Source organism: Pseudopipra pipra, chromosome 15 (assembly GCF_036250125.1).
Source record: "Pseudopipra pipra isolate bDixPip1 chromosome 15, bDixPip1.hap1, whole genome shotgun sequence".
Taxonomy (NCBI): domain Eukaryota; kingdom Metazoa; phylum Chordata; class Aves; order Passeriformes; family Pipridae; genus Pseudopipra; species Pseudopipra pipra.
Genome location: NC_087563.1, coordinates 4957189 through 4978804, shown reverse-complemented (window position 1 = coordinate 4978804; position 21616 = coordinate 4957189). Strand labels below are relative to the sequence as shown.

General features: G+C 47.7%; 1 protein-coding gene across 2 annotated transcripts in view; it reads right to left on the bottom strand.

The window, feature by feature from the left end:
• LOC135422443 (rho GTPase-activating protein 7-like) overlaps positions 1-19884 on the bottom strand; it is a 51452-nt gene extending 31568 nt beyond the window's left edge. For both annotated transcript variants that reach the window (XM_064671580.1, XM_064671582.1), the window contains exon 1: positions 19761-19884. In XM_064671580.1, coding sequence (XP_064527650.1) covers positions 19761-19869 — 109 coding nt within the window. In that variant the 5' untranslated portion in view covers positions 19870-19884. The remainder of the gene's footprint in view (positions 1-19760) is intronic.
• Positions 19885-21616: the final 1732 nt, after the last annotated feature.

Sequence of the window (21616 nt, the reverse complement as noted above, 5' to 3'; positions counted from 1 at the left end):
TCTTCCTACCAAAATGTAGTCAATGTTTAGGATAAATATAACTGGATTGAAACCATACTGCAAAAAAATTTACCTTAATGTCAACTTCTAACTGTTGAAGCTTAACAAAACTGATCTGCATAGGTTGCAGAGAAAAATGGTTGCTGCTTATAATTTCTTACCTTTTCTCCTAGTAAAGTATCATCTCTGAAAGGTTTTGCCATCTTTGTTATTAAAGTGCATTTCTAGAATCATGAGAGAACTTGGGCTTGGTTTATTTACACTCCAGCAAGAGCAGACCCTGCATAGTGGAACAAATAAGCTGCTGAAATGGTCCTGAGGAAGCTGGTTGCACCTGCTTATATTTGGACATGAGATATTTGGGAACGGATGATTCTTATCTCTTTTCACATGCACCACACATGGGCACTGTCATTGATACTTGTTTGTTTGTTTGTTTTTTACTCAAAGTAACATTACTTCAGAAACAACAAAGTGCTTTTCCCAGCAAAGCAGTCAGGCCGGGATGTGCTGCTCTCCAGAGTAAATTTTTGAGACTAACATGTTCCCTAGAAGGAAACTCTAGAGGGATTTCATGCGAAAAACAAATCCAAAAGAGCAAGTCCCAGCATAACCAGCATGTGTGCCAGGTCCTGTCCAGGCACTAGTGAACACAGTGTCCTGCCTTGGACAGCAGTGGTCTTTGCCAAAGACATCACATGAAATGGGAGAGCAAGACAATCATGTGGGAGAAGACAGAGTATCAAGAAATATGTGAAGCTCCTCTACGTAATATGTGTGGAATTGTATGGAAAAGAAAATTATCTTCTTTCAACTCCTCCCACAGAAGAAGCCACAGATTTTAACCAGCTCTGATTCACAAAGCCTGGTTTCACAGCCCTCTGCCTGCTTAGGAACAGCATCTGCTTCTTGGCAGGTGAGCCCCACGGGGCTCTGACACGGGAGTGGTGATGAGTGACCTGCAGGCTGTGAATAGAGGTGGGCACTGCTGTGTTTACTTGGCACAGCTGCTCAGGTTTTCTATGTAAAGCTTGTAAAAATTATGCTGGTTATGAATTTGAGTCCACCAGCTACAAGTTCAAATAAAAAAAGGGGGAAGGAATACAGCAGCAAGTAAGTAATTGGTCATTCCCGTCCAGACCACCAAATTTACTTTGATTATCTGATAGACACACACTGGTAAAAAAGGTACTTAACTGAGGAGGGAATAATGAAAAAAACATCATAGCTCCCAGTGAAGTAGGTGTGAGTTCCACACAACATTCATCTGTCACTGGTCAACACTGAAATTTTACATGGAGGGAGCAGTTAGGGAGAGAAGACCTTTGTCTCAGTGCTGAGATGCAGCCTACAGTCAGTGATGTCCTGTGTCTTCTGAAGTGATTCTGCAACCTACTCACCCCCTGGCCCTTCCCAGGACACTCAATAAGGAGCACTTTAACTCAGAATCACTGTCAGTCCAGCAGGATATAAAGAGAAAACACTCACCAGAAGACATTTTCAGCTATTTAAATAAATAAACCCAGAGTGCCCACTCTATGTCTTACCAATATGCCTCCAAAGGGCTGAGATTTAGGCATGGATGGATGATCCAGTCTAGAAATTACACTTTGACACTTGGGAAATAAAACTTTTTATATAAAATAACTAAGAAGAATCACTTCTATGCTGCTGTGTCCCTCTGACAGATAGACCAGGCCTGCAGGGGTAAAGATGTTCCCAAATCCACTCTGAGCTTTTCCTTTGCCCAGCCAGTGCAGCACAAGCCTCTGGTGCCTCTGGCAGCAGAGATTCTGTGAGGACACGAACCCTTCAGATGGCAGCACTGCCACTGCACTGGGGTTTGGGCTTGGTAGGTACAGAAACAGTGCCACAGATGAAAACTCCTCAAGGAATTGCAGCGTGCCACCATCCCTGGTTAAGCAGATGCCATGACACACAGACTGATACACGGCTCAGTCCTTTCCTCTGGAGTTCAGGCTGCTGTGGTGTTGATGTGAACCAAGACCAAGTCAAATAGGATCTGTATCCAAACTCTGGATCCTCTTTCAGTCATGGCTGTTGAAAAACAGCTGTTTCTTGCCTGACCAGAAAAGCAGAACAGTACCTTGTGCTTATTTTCCTTCCTATCCTCATCATGTCTCGGCTGTTGAACAAAGCAGTTGGACAGAGGATTCCTCAAATATCCAGTGGATGCTCATTCCAGCAACAAAGCAAAGCAGCTGAACAGGTCAATTTTTCACCAGTCAGCCAAAGCCAGGACCTCCTCATTTTAGCAGATTGATTTTACACATAAAAAGACAGCTTCTGTTTCTAACAATATGTCTTAACAGCTCAGGAAGCAGCAAGAGGCAAGTGCCATACTGGAGCAAAGCCCATCCTGAGTTTATCTGTACATGCAGTCAGATGTGCTGGGTTGGAAATCTCCTGAGAACAGGTTTGCTTGTGAGTTTTTCTGAGAACTTCTTGCTTTTGAGCTAAATAAATGTCAGAGAATTAAAGACATCTTAGTGCCAGAGTTTGGGAACTGGTGGTCCAGTGTTATTGGCCATTGGTGTGGCATTGCCATCAGTGTGAGCAATGGGATGCAAAAGAACATGAAGTGTTTTATTACAAGAGAGGAAGGTATGGTGGCTCACATATATAAGAAGCATTAGAATATATAAACCTTGGAAATTCTGATAATTTATTGGTTATTTAATTGAATGATCATTGAATGATTTGATTTGATTTGATTTGATGGAAATGGATTATTGGAATAGCAAAATCTGAAAGGTAATTAGGTTTTGATAGAATACTGCTTCAAGAGATTTAATAAATACCAGCTTGAATTCTCCACAGTAGTTCAGTTTTTCCACATTCGTGTCCTTGTTTCATTATTTTCAATCATTCTTGAAGCCATAATTTTGTCCAGATGAATAACTGGAGACCAATAGATCTTACCTACAGCTGGCAGATCTGCTGTTTGGTGTGAGCAACTAATACCACAGTGACCTTGATCAGTTTGCATCCCCCCATAAGCTGAAACTTTTCTCAAAGATATTTGCCAAGTGCCTGCTAATCTATTTCCAGGAATGTGTCATTAACAGAGAAGGAAAAACTGATGGTAGTCAATTTGAGACAAATCAATCATCATAGATTATGGACTGATTTTATGATACAATTGATGCCATTTGCTCTTTTCCTGGCTCAAGTTTATCATGAGCAGATAATTCTTTGAAATCTTTGAGACCTTCTCAGAAAACACTGTAGTTGTATTTCCGAGGAGTTTTTTTCTACATCCTCATTTCTATGACATAAGCTTAAGTTTTTCATTTGAATCACTAACTTTAGCCTATGGCAAGCTTCTGAAAATGCAATTGTCGTTTGGGAGAAATAACAGCCAAAAGATTTCGATAAATAGCCTCAATAAATTCCATAAGTATAGTAGCATTTTCATCTGAAAAGAGGAACAGCTTGTGTCTGGACCTCTGAGAAGCTGAGACTAATTTTGGCTTTTTGCTTTGGCACTTCAAATGAGAAGAAGATGTCAAAGAAAGCAAGAAAAAAGCAACCAATGAGGGGGAATAAAAAGAGACTGCAGATCAGTATCTGTAAGGCAAAGTGTAAAATTGCAGCAGCAACTTGCAAATCCATTTTCCAAATGTACAAGATGTGCTGTCTAGGCAGGGAACTACAGAGGATCTCCCCTCACAGCCATTCTATGGACTGTGACAAGAGTAAAGAAACAGGTCAATATTCTGAGTGCTTTAAAATTCATTTCCTTTGCAGCAGCTCTAAAAAGTGGAAATACCTTGGTGAGATGACAGTGGTGCTTCTAATCATGTATCTCATTTTTACAATAGGGCTGGAATTGATTTTCCAAAAGATTTAAAGGCAACATAAAAACAGATTCATATGTTACAGTAGGCTCAGCTTCCTTAACAGACTGCAGTGTATCTCAGCAATTCCTGGGAGCTCATTTTATTCTCTGCATGACAATTGTTTACTGAAAGAGAATACACTTCACATATAAAATCAGCTTTTAAAATATTTCATGAATATTTTAAAGCTTGGGAAATAAATACTTAAAATAATGAATAGATAATGTCCGGCTCTCTTGTCTATCACAGGAATCCTTTTTCTCCTCTGTCCAGCACCCACCTGTACTGACCTAAGATGCTCTACCTATTAATGGTGAGAAGAAACTGCTGAAAGGCCTCAGTCATGGTGGGATTGAAAATTCATTCCCCCTTCCTAAAATTTAGTTCTCTAAAAATACAGATGGTCACCAAGCAGGGGAAATATTAAGAGAGCCTAAGGAACTCAGGACTGGGTGGGGATGCTGGTCAGCCCTGCCACAGTTTGGCGGTCCTGTAGGTCCCAGAGAGTGTTTCTGCTTGCACATCCAACTCCCCCAGCCCCCAGGTACCAGGGAATGACCAAACTCCAGGCAGCACCTCCCTCCCCAGTCATGGACCTGCTGGAGGGTGGCCGAGCACCTTCCATCCAGTCTCGAGGCCAACTGTGGCCACTCAGAGCCGCTCCAGTGCCTCGCCCCGGGGCCCCACGTGCACAGGGGCTTTCCAGCAGGCTCTGTGTCTGATGGATCCAGTGTGTCTCTCGTCAGAGCCCGAGTTGTGTACATAACTGGTGCTGACCTCTTCCTTCTGCACCGAGGCCCTGGTCCGAGCCAGAGATCTGTCGGGCGTCACCAGGCCGCTTATTTGACGCACTATTTTTAAATAACTCGCAAATATTTAAACAACATTTCTATCAGCACTGCATGTTTAGAAGACATCCAGGAATGTCAAGAGTGCCCGAGCTGGCTGGCCCACATGGAGCACAGCCCTGCAGCCGTGCTGAGTTATCGGATGGCCTGTGGCTCACACCAGCGCTTGCAAAGCCCCTGGCAAGCAACTCAGAGGCTTTCAGCACCCGGGCTGAGGTCTGGTGAGACAGGCTGGGTACACACAGTGCAACTCTGAGAACTGAGCCTTACTTGTGGTTTAGTTGTGATTTGATTTTGGGGGATAACAGAGAGCCCAAAGTCACTACCGAAGTCATCAATACCCAATATTTGGTTCTGTCATCTGTGACATCTTTCAGCCACTCCCAGATCCTCTCCTGGAGGAGCTGACAGCACCCATTCTGGCTAACAAACTGGTTCTAAGAAAGGTTGTGAGCCCAGGTCTGGAAACTAACTGGGCCAGTGCTCCTGGCACACAGCAGTGTGAAGACAAAAGGCAGTTGGATCTTAGTTCTAACCTAACACACATTTAAGATACATTGCTGTATCTTTCATAACATCTCTAGTAAACCACAAGGTCTCCACTACCAGGTGCTGGGGGTAAAGGCATTCACTATCTAGGCACTAATGCAAACCAATTTTACAATCAGTTTCTGTTTCAGAAAACTAGCCAGCACAGTAAAGCTCAGGTTTAAGAGCTTAAAGCCTTTGGGTTGGTTATTTTACTAGTTGGCTATAACAGACTTACAAAACTCAACAGAAGACTTTTTCACACATTTTGAATTTGAAGAGGATTGCTGTTAGGAAGTTCAAAAAAGAAACGCTGACACTAAACCACCTGAACCACTAAAACCTATTCATAAAAGCACTTCACATCCAAAGACCTTGGTGTGCTTTAGCTCACTTCAGATTTCAGCAGTACTCAGTCCTTGCCTAAGACTGGAGCAAAGCTTGATGCCAGCCTACCTAAAATGGGAGGCTGTGTCTATTCAGACATAATACAACCCCTTTATTGAGCCAAACAATTTTTCCTTGGATGGTTTGGCTGTGTAGGGTATTGGAGGACATGGAGTTGACAGGTCACAACAGCATGTGCTGTCTTGAGAGAGGGCTGGCAAGGAGTATGAAGCAGATTGCAAAGCTTCACCTTCTTTTAAACAGTGAGGCAACCAAAGTAATCTAGGTCAGAATGGTAGAAAACACACGTGTGTTTCCTTTGTTTGCCAAATATCCACAACATTACTTGAGACAAATGTCACAGGCTGGTGCAGAGTTGGATTTGGAAGTCACAAGGTACACATTAGCTACCTAGGCAAGGTAACATTCAAGTATGTATTCCCTTTGTAATAGGCTTTAGAAGGACCAAGAAAAAAGTACGTTATTCTGTCAGTACTAGGAGGTCAGCACATGGAAACACCTTGTAGGTTGTGCCCTGAAGAAAAACAGCTTCTCACTTTCTGCAAAACATCTTGGCCTAATATTTGGGATAATACTAGCCTTTTACATATTTCTCAGTAGGAACTAAATCTCTTTTGCAGAGAAGATACCATCTCTATGTCCAGCACTGGCAGTGAAGTAAAATGATTCAGGCTGCCTGATTCCAAACACCCTTCCCAACATGCTGCCACTACATAGAAAGTAGAAACCCAGATCTCAGCCAAGGCCAGAGTTTGATGTGTAGATGTGCCCTTTCCCACAGGTGTAAACCTGCTGAGAATGAATGGGTAGGTGTGTACTGTAGTTCCTGTGTTTAGGGATATTTACCTTTGCCTACAAAGCACAGCCACATATTTCTGTGACAGGAGGATTTGTCTTGTCTCCCCACATTTAAGAATAACTCTTGCTGGCTGGTTCCAGCTGGACACAGGAATGCTGTGCAGTTTCTAGCTGTGGCATTCACATAGCCCTTACCTCTGATAACAGGGAGTGAGGGAGAGTCTGGGCTGATAGGACCTCATGGGTTGGTTTACATCAATATCACTTACTCGACCTCACTATAACTTTTTGCAGTTCTTGTAAAGGAGGCAATACAGAAACACAGATATTCATCCACTACCTCTTTTCTCTTTTCCAGAAATGCCTCACTTCATCTTTAAGAAGTAAAAACAGCAAGAGGCCAAAAAAAAGACACTGCTCTGTTGCAACATCAAGCCAGCGTAAGCAGTGACAGCACCCACATGAAATATTTTACCATTAATGGCTCCAATAGAAATCCTTCTGGATGATCTATGGAAGCCCTGCAATCAGTAATAGTCTAAGCTTTGCTCAGCCCCATTTCAAAATGATGGTTCTCTGATGAGAGGGGAGTTGCCCTCACTTGTACCATCAAATTTAGAAATCCATTTAAGTCCTTTTGATGTTATTTGAATGATCACTTCTGGTAGGTTATAAAAAAAAATGCAGCTAAGCCACATTTGTTTTTTCTGTGATGTTTGGAAAGTGTAAACACTTAAATCATTAACCAAGTGCATATCATTCATATTCACCATACCTTTTAAAAGCATACTTAGCATACCACTGAGAAAGATTACTCTGCTGACAGAAATCAAGTGTCTGGATTAATTTAAAGGAGTGCATTTCACAATCCATCATTCCAGAATAGGAGAACAAGGAACTGCTCAGTTAAATTAAATGGTGAGCTACTCTGGAACAAATTAAAGGAAATTCATCTCTGCACCATGTCTAGTCCAGACGTGTAATTCGGGGCTGATGCTATTAAAAGCCAAGCAGTCTAGCTGGGTTTCATGAAGACTGAATCATTTTACAACTAATATTTATTTGCACTCTTGCACAACACGAGAAGCAGCAGGATTTGTGGCTTGTAAGATGAGCTGGCAGCTTCAGGCCAGCGCTACTCAAGGACTTTTTGAAGGAGAACAGGTGTGGAAAATCAGCCTGGGAATGGTGGGGCAGAAGCAAAGCCCTCCTGAGCCAAGTGTGCAGCAGAGAGGATGCTCCCTGCTCCCACCACGGGGTGTTTGAACCAGCAGCAGGGCCTTCCAACAGCAGGTCACTTTAGGGACACTCCCAGGACGTTTTAGGGACACCATCACTGCATTTGGTCCATGTGGGTCAGCAAAAGGTTTAATGGCAGAGCAAGACCTCAGCCAGTGGGAAGCATTACAGAAATCCTCAAGGCATAAAGCTCCCTTTTCCAGGCAGGGCAGGCACAAAGGAGAGAGAAGTTGTCCCCGTGGACTGGAGCTCAAAGGAAACCTGCAGGAGAGCCAGCAGTGCTGCTCTGGCTTCTCTCACTGCAGACCCAGGTTGTGTAACTCTTCTCCACAGAAATGCATGCCTACAGGCAGGTGTGCCTGGGAGAGGCTGTGTCTCTAAGCTGAGAAGTCAGGCTGTGAGTCAAACCTCCTACAGCCTTGCAACCATGAAGTAACAGCCACAAGCTATGACCTGAAGCTTGTCCTGGTGCTGCCATTAGCAAACATGCCAAGTGGATTTCATCTTTGGAAGCAAGAGCTTATTCCTCTCTCTGTGTCCAACCCTAGCTCGTAAATCTCACACAATAATCAGCTTGAGAGTTAATATTGTCATAAATTCTGATTTCCAAAGTGCTGCGCTTCTCCACAGCAAAAAAGGCATCTCGGTTCCCCAGGTTCTACCTGCACACTCCACAAAGGACCAAAATATAGGGGAAGGTGTTTCTCTGAAGAGCTTTGCAGAATGGGAGAAGGAAGAGTGAGTGAGAGGCTATGCACAAGGTCACACAGTGGGTGAATGAATGGGCAAAGCCAAATACAACCCCCCTTACAGGACCTCCCCCCTCCCCTGACACAAATTGTCTTTTCCAAAATCAGGAAAAAAACCAGCATGGGAGATCATTTCCATCATTTTAGCATGATTAATCCTTATCTGCTGTAACTGCTGAAATACCAACCATTCGTTTTTATACATTTGGCAAAACACCTTTTCCCTTTATTGCCTCGGCCAAAATCAGCCCAATTTTTCAGGCTGATTGGGCGTTTGGCAGTAATGCTCCTAAATGGCCCTGCTGCTGTAGGATGGCCGAGCACTGGCACAGGGAGATTTATAGCAGTGAGCCCCAGGTAAGGATGCTCCATTTTCCCGCAGACTGATTAGCACTGTCTATTCCAGTGATTTAAGTGTTTTCTCAAAGAACACATTTGAAGAGCTGAAATGGATACACACTGTCAGCTCCTGGCAGTTTAAGTGCAAACAGCTGCCCTGAAAGCTCTGTGCAGCACCACAAAGAGATGAGCCTCTATGAAAGCCAGTCAATCAAAGGAGATAAATCTTTGCGTCAGTTCCAATTATTGAGATACTCCAGTTAACTCGGGGAATCATAGACATTAGACTGCCTTTAAATGCCCACGTGGTTGGGACTATACCATTGCTCCTGGGAGGCAATTTCGCTGTCTGACAGATCAAGAGGCTTTTCTCAGCTAGTTAATTCCAATTAAGTTTTTCCTCTCGATTTCATCCTCCTATCCATTATCCTCAGTCAGGTACCCTTCACAGTTCCTTTCCTGCCATGCTGCTCATGCCGAGAGTCCTGGAAATGGTGACATTATTACAAGTACCTGTTGATGACACCCATGAGGCCTCCCAGTGCTGTAGCCTCAGAGCAAAGATGATTTCTGTCTTAAGGAGCTTCTTCCAGCTGCTACAGCCTTTAAATAAAGCTCTACACTTCAATTTAGGTACACCAGTAACCTCCCCCCCTTGTGTTTTGCCTCTTGTCCTCGATGAGCTTTGTTTCTTCTGGCTCCCCTGACTTCAGGCAGCAATCAAAGTGTAAAGATGTGTTTAGATGGTGTAACTCTAGAAAAGAGCTGCTGCTGCAGAATTACCTCCTAATATTTTTCCAGGAGTCCACAAGCCCCAGTGTCCTGGAAGATGTGGTGAGAATAGATAACACAACACGAAAGGTTACACTGCTGTGTCATGAACTTTATTATATAAAGCAAAATTACGGGGGATTCCATTAAATAATTCCTTTCTTTGCTCCTCCAAAGAGTAATGGGAATGGCTGCACGCTACAAAGTGGATGGGATTCATCGGTGTCTTATCTCTGATAAAATGGGCTGGTCCACTCCCCTCAACCACATTGCTGCCTCTCTCACACTGCTCAGGAAGACAAATGGAATTAAACAATCTGTAAACATATTCCTCCAGCTCAGGAAGGTCAAGGGGTTTGCAAGTTTATTTCAAGAAACAAGAGGAATTTAGCCCTTTATTCAGCACAGCAGAGAGCATCAAAGGATGGCAAGCTCCTCTGAGGAAACAGGTCCCCTTATCAGAGGGCAGGGGTTCCAGGGATAAAGTGTGTGCACAGTCAGGTCAAGGTTGGAGCTCCAGCCTGGATTTACACCAGTGTAAAGGAAAGCACTACCCAGCCCAGTATTTACGTTATTCAGGCCAAGGAAAAAATGTAGTGGCAGCTGTGAACAGTTTAAATATCCAAACCCTGATGGGAGGACCTTCATGCAGGGGTTTGGTTTGTTATTGCAGCTGACTCTCTGCATCTCCTTTATCTTTCCTTTTTTTTTTTTTTTATTCCTTTCAGAGATGTTTGACCTGAAATGCAAAAGGATAACGTGGGTCAGGAGGAGTGTTTATTATGTATGAGTTATTTTTCTTTCATGTTAGCAAAATCCTTTTGTAAAAGTTGGCAGCAGTCCCTGTTACAGCTAAATTTTGGACCCATGGGTGATCTGGAATTTAACATTATTTATGTCTCAGTATAAAAAAAGCAGTGGAAAGGAAGCAAATTCAAAGAAAATAATCAGAGCACAGCTGAGGTCTGTAGCTTTACTTATTTAAACCATTCAAGTCTATCACTGCCCTTGCAACTATTTCATGGGTTTGAGGCTTGCTGGGTAGAAGCTGGAGGATTTGCAGAAATCACATTATTAGGTGTTCTGACACAACCTGCTCTCAGCACCAACACACTGATGGCAGTGCAGAGCTGTTGCAGTTTAAATCCTTTGCACTATAGGTACAGAGGGGAGCACCAAGTCGGGAGCAAACCCTGCTGCTGCCATCACTGAGGTCCCACTCCAACCCCCAGCCCCTGGATTTTCACTGGGTTGGGGTGACAGGCAGCCAGACTTGCAGTCCTCACTCCTCTGCCTGGTATGTGGCTCCTCAGCAATTCACCCCCTAACTCCAGGGAGCTGTTTGTATCTTAAGAGGAACTGCTGAGTATGAACAAGAGCTAAAGTTCAGCCCTAGGCCACCAGTGCTGTCCAGGTCATTGCAGGGAAGATCACTCCTGGAGGGTGGGGTTGCAAAGAACATTTTTAGGAAGGGGTTATTTTTGTGTGCTTATTCCCAGAATGGTCCCAGGGTAAACCCACACTGGCTGATTTTCCAAGCCTCATTTACTCTCAATCAACATACACAGAGGCACAAGTTCTTAAAATACTCAGAAAACAGGTTTGCTCCTTGTCCACGCTGTTTCACAGCAATCTTCAACAAAGTTAAAGGAAAACCCACAATTGCTCCTTATACAAACATGCACAAGAGAAAACACTCTCAAAAACCTTGCACCATCACGGTCAGGGGTCAACCCCAGTGACAGGATAAGCTCTGTCCACACTTCTCCCTTGGCCACTCGTTCTTCCAGCAGAGCTCTCTGCAAACAGACCCCGTTCCCTGATTGCACAGCTCACTCCTCCAGCTCACAGAACGTACAGGGTGCTAGAAAGCACCACACAGCCCCTCCAAAACCTCCCCAGCTATCTAGGGGCTGCTCAGGTTGAGGTTGAGAAGAGCTCTCTAAGTTTCGAGGAAGAACACCTTTAAACGCACAGCAGTTTTCACTTCGAGCCGTCCTCCCCCTCTGGCAGGAGCAGACATTAAGTATGTGCATACTCAGTGCTCTGCAAGCTCCACAGCCATCGGGTTGGATCAGCAAGGGGAGCTTGCCTGAGTAATTCAGGTGTCTGTGGAATGTCAGACCCTGCAGGTACAGCTGGGGTGACATTTTCAGAAGTAGCTACATTTCTTAGACTCTTCAAGCTCCATTGAACCTCGCTTGAGGTGAGTTTGAATGGAACTTGGGCCCCCAGATCTCTTTTGTATTTTAAGTTGGTTTCTATCTCTAAATTTTGCAATAAATAACAAGCAGACTCTGCTTGGAAAGCTGGGAGCAGAGTAGGAGTTTGGATAGCACGATCATGAGTGTAAATGAGCACAATTCCTTTGAATATTGAAAGTGTATTTAACGTGGTGCCCAAGGTCACACAGCAAATCAATGGGCAAAACTGAATCAAAGCCCTGAGGGCATATTACTTACAATCAGATGCAGGAGTAATTGAGTAACTGCACAGACTTAAAAGCAGCATTACATCAACTTAACATATGGCTGGAAAGGGGCTTGGGGAGGTTCAGTGATTTCCTGCAGGGGAGAGAGAGTCAAGAGCAGGGCTGACATTAGATTTGAACAGCTAATATCACTGCACAGGTAACTTGGCACTGGGAACTCTGCTACTATTTAAACTCCATGAAACTTCTGATTTTAGTGCCATAGTTTTCAGCATCCACTGCTGGGAACGCTAGGAGTCCCCTGCTTGAAGGACAACTCTTGCTGACTTTTGGCACTATGTTGGGAGAATCCAGGATGACAGACGGCCAGTGACTTGGCTCTGGTGCCTGGCACAACACTGCTGGGTGGGTATGTCCCTGTGCCTGGCAGTGAGAACATGCCCCTTGGCTGCTGAACTCCAACACGAGCTGCTGGCCCAGCAGTGTGATTACCAGCCCTACCTGGCAGCCACTTGCCTCTCATTTCAGCTGTCAAAATTATATTTATGCCTGTGCAGCGTTTCCTGTTTCCTAATTTGGATGGTTCCCTCAGTCATTTTTCCATTAAAATGCTCAAGCATTTTTTTGGAAAACATCTAAACAGGAAGAGACCTGACCTCTCCTCCCTGCACATCGTGTGCTCCCTTCTCCTGGCAGCAGCAGATCCCTCCTGTGCCAGCTGCTGTGGCGACTCCAGGACAAGCTGAGGGTGGGTCCCACACCTTGGGACTGCACGTGGGCTCTGCTTCTGTGTATGGGTTGTCCTGAAATGCTCAGCAGTCTTGGGATCCCAGTCAAAGTCCTGACTCTTCACACCCCCTCATTCCAGCTCTCTGCCCTGCCTGAGAATGTAGGTGTATCCCAGGTTCTGGCTGGCTGGTCGTGGAGATCTCCATCAAGGGAAAAATGCCCATTAATTCAACTGGTCTGATGTTGAGCCAGACAGTTCAGGCAGATACTGGGCAGCTCCTCTCCTGTGCACTTTCACCAGGCACAGAATGGTTTTGGGGCTTGTTCCCATTTGGAGACCTGCTGGCTGCGGGGAATCCATCATCACTGCCTCCTCATCTGGGAAGGGGCAACTCAAGCAGAGCCATCACAATCCCTGCCATCCAACTGCTTCCAGCAAAGGCCCCAAGGAGGAATTTCTCTTTCCCTAAGCTGGACAAGTTCTACAACCCAGGAGCCTGGTAAGTGATCACGGTCCCTCGCTGTCGAGATGCTGGATGCAGCAGGCACAGGAGCCCTGTAAGCTGTGTGTGCACCCAGCCCAGCCCCAGCCCCACTGCAGAACCCACAGACACTCGTGGGGTGCCGGGGTGAGGGGCTCGAGGGCACTGCCCACCATCCAGCGCTGCCCACTGCCCACTCCCCTCCTTGGAAGAGCAGTGCTGCCCTCAACAGGCACCATGCACAGGGATTTGGACGGACAAACTCCCTCACACCTGCCTTTAAGATGTTAACGAGCTGGGCAGCTCAGAAGCAGAGCCTGGAGTACCTTCCTTTCTGTGAGTAGTGCAGAGTCCCCTGGCACCAGCAGATCCCAGCTCTGGGGCACTGTGCTCAGCCACAGCACGAGTCTGTGCTGTGTTCCCAGCCAACATGGGAGTGGAATAAATAGGAAAAAGTTGCTTTGCCTTCAGGAGGAGGAGAAACTAATGCACTGCACCTCCAGGAGTATCCACTTAGCCCTAGGGAAGGAAGAAAGCAGTGATGAAGGCTCTGTCAAACCCTCTGGCTGTGAGGATGTTTGGCTGTGGGACAGCAAGGTACCAGCCCTGCAGCCCCACTGCTGGGTCTTCCTCAGAACTGGGCTAACAGCCACACAGCTCCTCAGCGTGCCCTGGGCTTTCCTTGGGGAGGTTTAATGCCCAGGCTCCAAGTGCAGCTCTTTGGCTTGTGCAAACCTGACACACCTGAGGGTGACAGAACAGAACAGGAGGGAAAAAAATCCCAACAAGTGAAAGGAAACTCAGGGCCCTGCATGTGTCCATGCCCACAGATTGCTCCTGTAGAGCTCTTGGGCAGCTGCCTCCCAGCCCACCCTTATCTGCACTCTCCCCCAAAGCCCTCATGTGTCTGGAGATCACATTCAATATATACAGTGTTACATATTTAACATACTAGTGTGGGACCTGCAGCAGTTTGGTCATGCTGCAGAATTAATCCAAGATTGGTGATAACCACAGAAAATTAGATTTATGTTAACCTTTTTTAATGTTGGGGCTTTTCTTCAAAGAGTTGCTGTTCTAAGTGCCAGCGCTGTCCTACAGCAGTGAATCTGTCAGACAAAGCCATCCTCCCACATCACCCACACCTCCAGGAAGGAGAAGGTTCCTTCCTCACACTCGAGATGTCTTTGGGGCTCAGGCAGGTGGCCTCACCTGGCAATGGCTGCTTGGACCAAGAGCCAGGTTGTGGTGATGCTTTTACGGAATGCTGTGAGGCTACACCATCTCCCCAGAGCTGAAATTGGGCTACAGCCCCCCAGCACTGAAGGTGGCCCCAAATCAGCACCTAGAGGAGCACCCAACTCTGCTGCAGCACCTTGAGCTGTGATAGCTATTGCAAGTGGGGTGGGAATGACAGGGAGACTCAGCTCCTTCTCTGAGGAGAAAGCAGCACAGTATTTTGGGAGACTCCTAATATTAAGGCACAGTCACTAACTGTGACTAAGTAAGATTTGTAGATATTTTGGACTAGTGCCAAGGGGAGACAGGGAAAGGCAATCCCAGACAAAGCAGAACAATAATGTGTTATTGGTCAGGAAGATTCATGTGGTGAAAATTAATAGCAGCGGGTGGCTTGCAGTGATACCCCATCCATCTTGTCTGTGGCAGAGAGAGCACACTCCTCGGTGTACGGGCAGCACAGTGTCAGACAGCCAGGTCACAAGCTCTGATTTACAGTGCTCCAGGTTCTGCGGGTACAGGCAGTGGATCCCCTCCCAGCACATGCAGGGCACAAGCCCTGCCCCCCCTCACCACGTGCCTGCATCCACCCAACATCCCTGCATGCAGGGAGGGAGCCTCTCCAGGCTGGACCAGCGCCCAGAGCACGAGATCCCTGCTCAGGCTGGGCATATCCTGATCTCAAGATCAGCAATGCCACTGAACACAAGGAAAGAATCCCACTGAACCCGGATAACACCTGGCTGTGCCAGCTGGTGAAGCCATGCTCATTTTTGGTGGTAAATGAAGGCAGCACAGTGATGCCATCACTAATTCAACAGCTGCTAGGGTGCAGGGTGCAGGGCAGGTGGCCTCACCAGTCTGGGTCTGTACATAAATCAAACAGGAGGTTGTAAATCTGTCATTCCTTTAGTTATTTAGCAAATGCACCACACCCTAATCTACTCCTAGTCTTTTAACAATATACACTATATAATTTTTATAGAGCTGTGACAAGTTCAGAAGATGACTTGCCTATCTCATCACCAACCTACCCAGAGGTGACCATGTACGTATTCTACCACTGCCCAGCACAAAGCTCAAAGAGAAAGCACACAGAATCAGTGTGCTGCTGAGCTGATTAGAGATTCAGCTCGGATGGGAGAGGAAGTGCAGGATCTGGCATGGTTTCCTGTGTGCCTATAAATAGCCATTTGGGATGGTTTAGGCAGAGGTCAGCTCCACACAGCTGTATGAGTGCTGGCTTCTGTTCCCCTCGTGCTGGCAGGAATGGGATCAATGGCAAAACTTGTCCCCCTTGGAGCAAGAGCTTTGAGACACACCCAGTGTGCTCCTGCCAGAGTACCTCCTGCCAACGAGGGTGTGACACTGCTGCAGTGGGAGCAGGACCACTGGACACCTGCCAGGGCAGGGTCCCGTGAGGTTCACCCCCATGGGCTGGCACCAGGTGAACCTCTCCAGTCACCTGTTGGTCTCTCAGGCTTTGCTGAATGACACATGAAAAACAGTAATGTCTCCAAACTGCTCTGAAGGACAAGAACAGGCATAAAGATGCTATTTATGCACTCCAGTCCAACAGAGGGATTTTAGGGAGCAGTGTTGCCCCACTCTGGGTTGGTTGGTTGGGGGTCCCCAGTGCCAGTGGCACTCCTGGTCCCTGCAAACCCAAGCACACTGTGACATCTAGTGGCAAGTTATCCCAGAGCCCAGGGAAGGCTGTGTCTGACAGGCTTTTCCCACAGCCCCTGGACAGCCAGCCCAGCTGGATCTGTTTTATTACGTGCTCTCCAGGTGCCTCTGTATGCATAAATATGTATTTACGTGTAACAGTGAGAATGACAGCTGGTGTTGCTTAGGCCAATGCAAGCTGGTGACAGGAACAGTACATCCACCTTGGCAGACAGCTCTCATCTTCCTTGCTCTAGGCAGGACAGGATCTGGACAGGCCCTGTCCTCTTCCCATCCCAGGTAGTCACTGAGTGCACTGCTCTGCCAGCATCACCTCCAGAGCCATGGCTGCAGCTGCCCCATGGCACAGGAGCTAGAAGGGGTTGGATACAAGCTTGGCCATATTTGACATGGCTTTCCACCCCCCCCCCCCCAGCAGTGACCAGTGCTGCTGTCTGACCAGCTCAGGTGGCCTTGCCAACATGTCCCAGAAGCCAGGGGCAAACAGCCTTTATACAGCCAGAGAGGTGGAGCAGCAGCCATGGCACCATGTAGCCTTATTGCACATTCACCTCCACCTCCTCCCCATGCTTTGGCAAGGTTTATTTAATATTTCACTGGGGTTTTTTCAGACTCTGTTCGATTTCATGCACCACCATCAGTGGCATATTCCATATTAGCTTGAATAAGGACACAGAAATTAAATCAAGAGGCTTTTTCTAACAAATAGAAAGGCCCCATCATGCACATCTGGGCAGCATGAGTCAGGGATGTCATCTGATTACTGGGCTGCTTTGTGAAAGAAGGGGGGGAAGGAACAGACACTAAATATGAGGAGTAAAACTGAGAAAAAAAAGGTCAAATTTCAAGAGGATCCTCTTGATCCTCCTCCAGAGCTGGGCAGGAAAGTGGGAAGCTGCTGTGCAGCACATGAGCACCAGCCTCTTCACACAAGCACCCTCTGTGCACCCACCACAGATCTGTGCCCTAAAAACACTCTACTCCTGCCCCAAATCTGGAGGATGATGGAAACAGCAGTAAGATCTGCAGTGTCAGAGTCCCAGAAAGCTGAAACCAGGGTGGACAGCACCAATCCTGCTTCAGGTGCTTAAGGTCTCTGAACCAGACTGAGTCCCACAAGTGGTGCCCAGGCTTCAAGTGCCAGAAGACCTCAGGCACCACAGTAAAACCTTCTGAGTTGTCAAAAGGGCCTCTCTTTTCTGTTTGTCTTTCATAAAGCTTTGTTTAATGCATAAATGGTTACTTATTCTATATGATGTATTCACTAGAGAAGCCAAGTTCCCTTCCCACACAAACATTCCTTCCAACAGCTCCAGGTCCTGCCTTTTCCCAGGAGCATTGAGGGAAGCAGGATGAGATGGAGGAGGGATGGGTACAGCAGGCATTGCACGTGCTCAGCCCCTGTTGCACAAGGCTTGCTGGACCAGTTTTTGGCAGGTGTCAGATTTTTTGGAGGGTCAGGTTTTTGGTAGGTGTCAGCTAGACATTAACCCTGGAAGTGTTCCTAAACAGTGAACTTCAGAGGCTGAAACAGCAAATTTATACCAAAAAGAACAGCAATTTGCACAAAAACATTTCCAGAACCACCTCCCCATTCCTTGATAGCTCTCTAACCACAGAATGAGTGCTGGGGACAGGGGGTACCCCTGCTCAGAGCCAGAAGTGCTGACCCACCAGCATCCCAGCTCTGCACACCCCCAAAGGTACAGCTGGGACCTGGGTGGCCCTGCTGCCCACCTCAGGCAGGGTTTCATGCTGGGCACTCCTACTGGCTTTTCTAGCAGCTCTCACCAGGGAATGCAGTGCACAGGAGAGCAGGAGGATGGTGGTTTCTCCCTGCCCAGTGTCCCTGTGGCACAGCAGCCACGGGTGAGGAGGGTCCTTCCCTGTGGCTGGGCATGGCATGGCCAGAGGCTTAGCCCCTCCTGCCCTCCAGCCAGCACCCTCTGGGTCACTTCCCACAGTATTCACTGTATCAGCACTCCGTATCTTATGGAATATCTGGCAATGCAACCCATTCTCATCTTATGACTCAGCTTATATCAACTAACTATTCATTTCTGAAACACAGTTTTCTACCTTAAAAAATTACACCTTTTCCACCACCTGGAGGACCCGTGTGTACCAACAGATGGATGCTCAGCCCTGGCCTCAAAGGCAGCAAACTAATTGTGTTTCTTCTCAGCTCTCGTGCTCGGCACATCGCCAGGGTGACACGGAGCAATGAGAAACAAATTGACTCAAAACTTGGCCGGGGAGCATCAGCAAACAGAGGGCTGAAAACTCAGCTTGATTTATTTTATAGAGAGGCAAAGGACAAGAAATGCAGTGCTATTCCCAGTTGTGGCCCTGGCAAACAGTCCTCCAAGCCCATGTGAGAGCAGAGCTGCTGGTGAGGCTGGGCAGCCCCGGCCCCGGCGTCCGTCTGTCAGGGGAACATCGCTGGGAAGGGACAACGTGACACTAATTCCTTCTCTGAAAACTGTAACACTTCCCTCTCCTGCCCTGAGAATACAAAGTGTTGTACATGAAGCATTAAAATAAAGGCCACCATCTGACACATAGACACTTAATGCCCTCCTACAGAGATGTCGGGGTTGCTGTAGGATGTTTTCGGTGTTACAGAGCAAGCCTTCAGCAAAGGTGGGAGCTGGGGCTGGCCCAGCTGATGGCAGGAGCAATGCCAGGACTGCCACAGCATGGGGCACTGGCTCCCATTGCTGGGGGTGCTGCCGGGGGGCTCCAGCCCTGCCAAAGGGACCGGGACACAGCGGGAGTGCGGCAAGAGAGCAACTGTGGGGTTGAACCAGCTGAGACATCAACCACCCCAGGGAACACGGGTAGGACCTGGAAGCACAGAGCCTGGAAGGGCACAGAAGCCTGGAGCAGCACCCTCTGCAGCCCCTGCTCATGCTGGGTGTCAGCCAGCACTGCTGCAGGCTCAGGCACCCACCCCAAAGGTCCCCTCTCCCCTTCATTCCTCCCAGAAAACAGATCGCTTTTGCTATCGCTTTTCCGGAAAACAAGGGCGACTTCTCCTCCAACACTGATGTTTTCCCAAGGGCTGACGTGCTGTTCCCACTGACAGCACTGCTGCTGCTTTCCCAGCTCTGCCACCCCACTCTGTCCCCGTGGGAAAGCCTTCCCCTGCCCTGGCTGTGCACACACCAGAAGATTGAGACTCCCATGGGAGCACTGAAGGTCCTGGCGATCCCTGGGAGGCAGCAGGGCTAGAGCCGGTTGGGTGGCAGCAGCACGGGGGGCTGCTCCCCTCGAGAGGAGAAACCTTTGCCAGACAGGGACCTTCTGCTGTGCCACTCCCAGCGCTGTGCTGTGCCACTGAGTGCCCACTGTGGGACTTGCAGACACTGAAGTGTTACATCACTAAGTTTCTAATAACTGCTTTTTTTATTTCCTAAGCCCTAAACAAAATCTATCGCTGCAAAACTTTCTGTTTTCTGTTAAATGAGCCCAAACAGAAGCAGCACATCCCAGGAGGGAACAGCCAGACCCACACCTTTGCCGCTCCCATCTCTCAAAACAGTTCACGCCTCGTTTTCTGGTTAATAGCATTGTAGCTTAATTTCTGGTTTAAAAAACTTAAAGAAACAGGGTAACCAAGGAAAAAAAAATAAACCTCCTCCTACCTTCCATGGGGAGAGTGAACTGCGGCAGACCAGTGTCCTGGGCAGGAGTTATTCCTGTGTCCCTGCAAGCGAGCAAGTCCTGCCCGGGGCGACTGAACTCCAACCCCATCTGCTCGGCTTTAAGCAGGACAGCCAAGATCCCACCCAGGACGGGGTGGAGAATCCTCCCTGGGAAAGAGCAGCTCGGTCACAGCTCCCTCCAGCCGCCCTGCACATCTCGGCGGGGCTCTGACAGGCCGTTTCCTCTCTCTCCCCCTCGCTATTCAGCAGCAGCCCCTTCCACTGCCATCTCACATCAGCATCTGCAACTGAGTTTGCGACAGGGGTGGCGTTTGGCAGCGCCAAAGGTGTAGGTGGCATGGGTCCCAGCAAGGAATACTGGCGGGAGGAGTGCGGGATACACACGGTTCGAATCAGCCGCAGGATGGAGGCGAACGGGACACGCAGAGGTACTCGAAGCACTGCAGTTACATCAGTGAGAAATCCTCGATCAGCTGGAGCACGGCCCAGCAGAGTGAGCTCAGTGCAAAGCAGGCTCCAGAGTGCTACAGTGAGGACACCACCCTGACACTCTGCTCCAGGTTTGCCAGAGGCGATGGGAAAAACATGCCAAATCCAGTGCTTTTACACCAAAACTCTGTTACACTGAAACTCTTTTACACAGCAAAGGTTATTTTCTTTAAAACAATCCCTCTGTGGAATCAGTTCTGTCTGAATGAGAGGCGGCTGATCGTGGTTTGAATTTCCCTCTCAGTGAACAGAGCTAGGGTGGGGTGGCTGAGCACTGTCACACCTGGTGACAAATAGCTGCAGTGCCCACCTTCATGCCAGCTCACCTGAGTGCTGTGTGGTTTGGGGTTCCCTTGGGTTTTCAGGCAGGTGGAGACTGGAGGATGCTAGTGACATATTTGGGTTTAATGTGTTTGTTGCCTATCATGTGCATTTATTCAGCTCTGGACCTATTCCCTCTTCATTTGAGAGTGAACTGCCCATGCCAGGCAGCTCCCACAGACCAGTGAGAGCAGCCAAGCCCCGGCTCCCACCTCTACAGATCTCATGGGGACATTTAAATTTACAGTAGAGTGGAGAGATAGGGAAAGCAAGATAAGGTACAACAGCAGAGAGCACAGCCATCATCGCATCATTGCTATGAGACCAGTGCTGTTCCCTGGCCTCTGTTTTCAGCCACTCACAGCACACAGTGGGTGTCTGAGCTCAGTGCTGATTAACTCTGTGCCACACTGTCTCACACCAGGTAACAAGGTTAAGCACTGATGAAGGAAAATCCAAAAATATTCCAGGTCCTAATGCCTGCCAGACATACATTAGCAAACTGAAATACCTCCTGAAGAGGTTTTTTGTTGGAACATGTTTCTGTGTCAGTTGTGGTGGGAGACATCCTGACTCACGTTCTGGTCACTCTGAGCAGGGTGTGGTTAGGAAAATCACACACCTTAACGAGGTACACCGGTGTGGGGAGAGCAGAAATTTGCTTTTGATGCCTTCTGAAATAGGATGCCTGAAGGAACAGTCTTTTCTGACTTCCTTTCCCTGAGGAAATGGAGACACAAGCCTCACCCAGGGCACCCTCAGAAAAAGGGCCCAGCAGATGATGTTACCCCTGGCTGACTGGGGTGGCAGAGCCTGGAGAGGCCAGCACTCTGCAGGCCACTGGTCCCTGCACCACCAAACCCAGCACATGCAGTCTTACAGAAAAGACAAAAATTACTCTTCAGAAGAGGAGCACGAAGCCCTGGGGCTTTCCAAGTCACATCTCCTGCACTCTCACACCAGGAACACTAACCCAAGGAGACTTGGCACTCCTGGCTCGCCAGGGCCAGGGCAGCAGGACACCA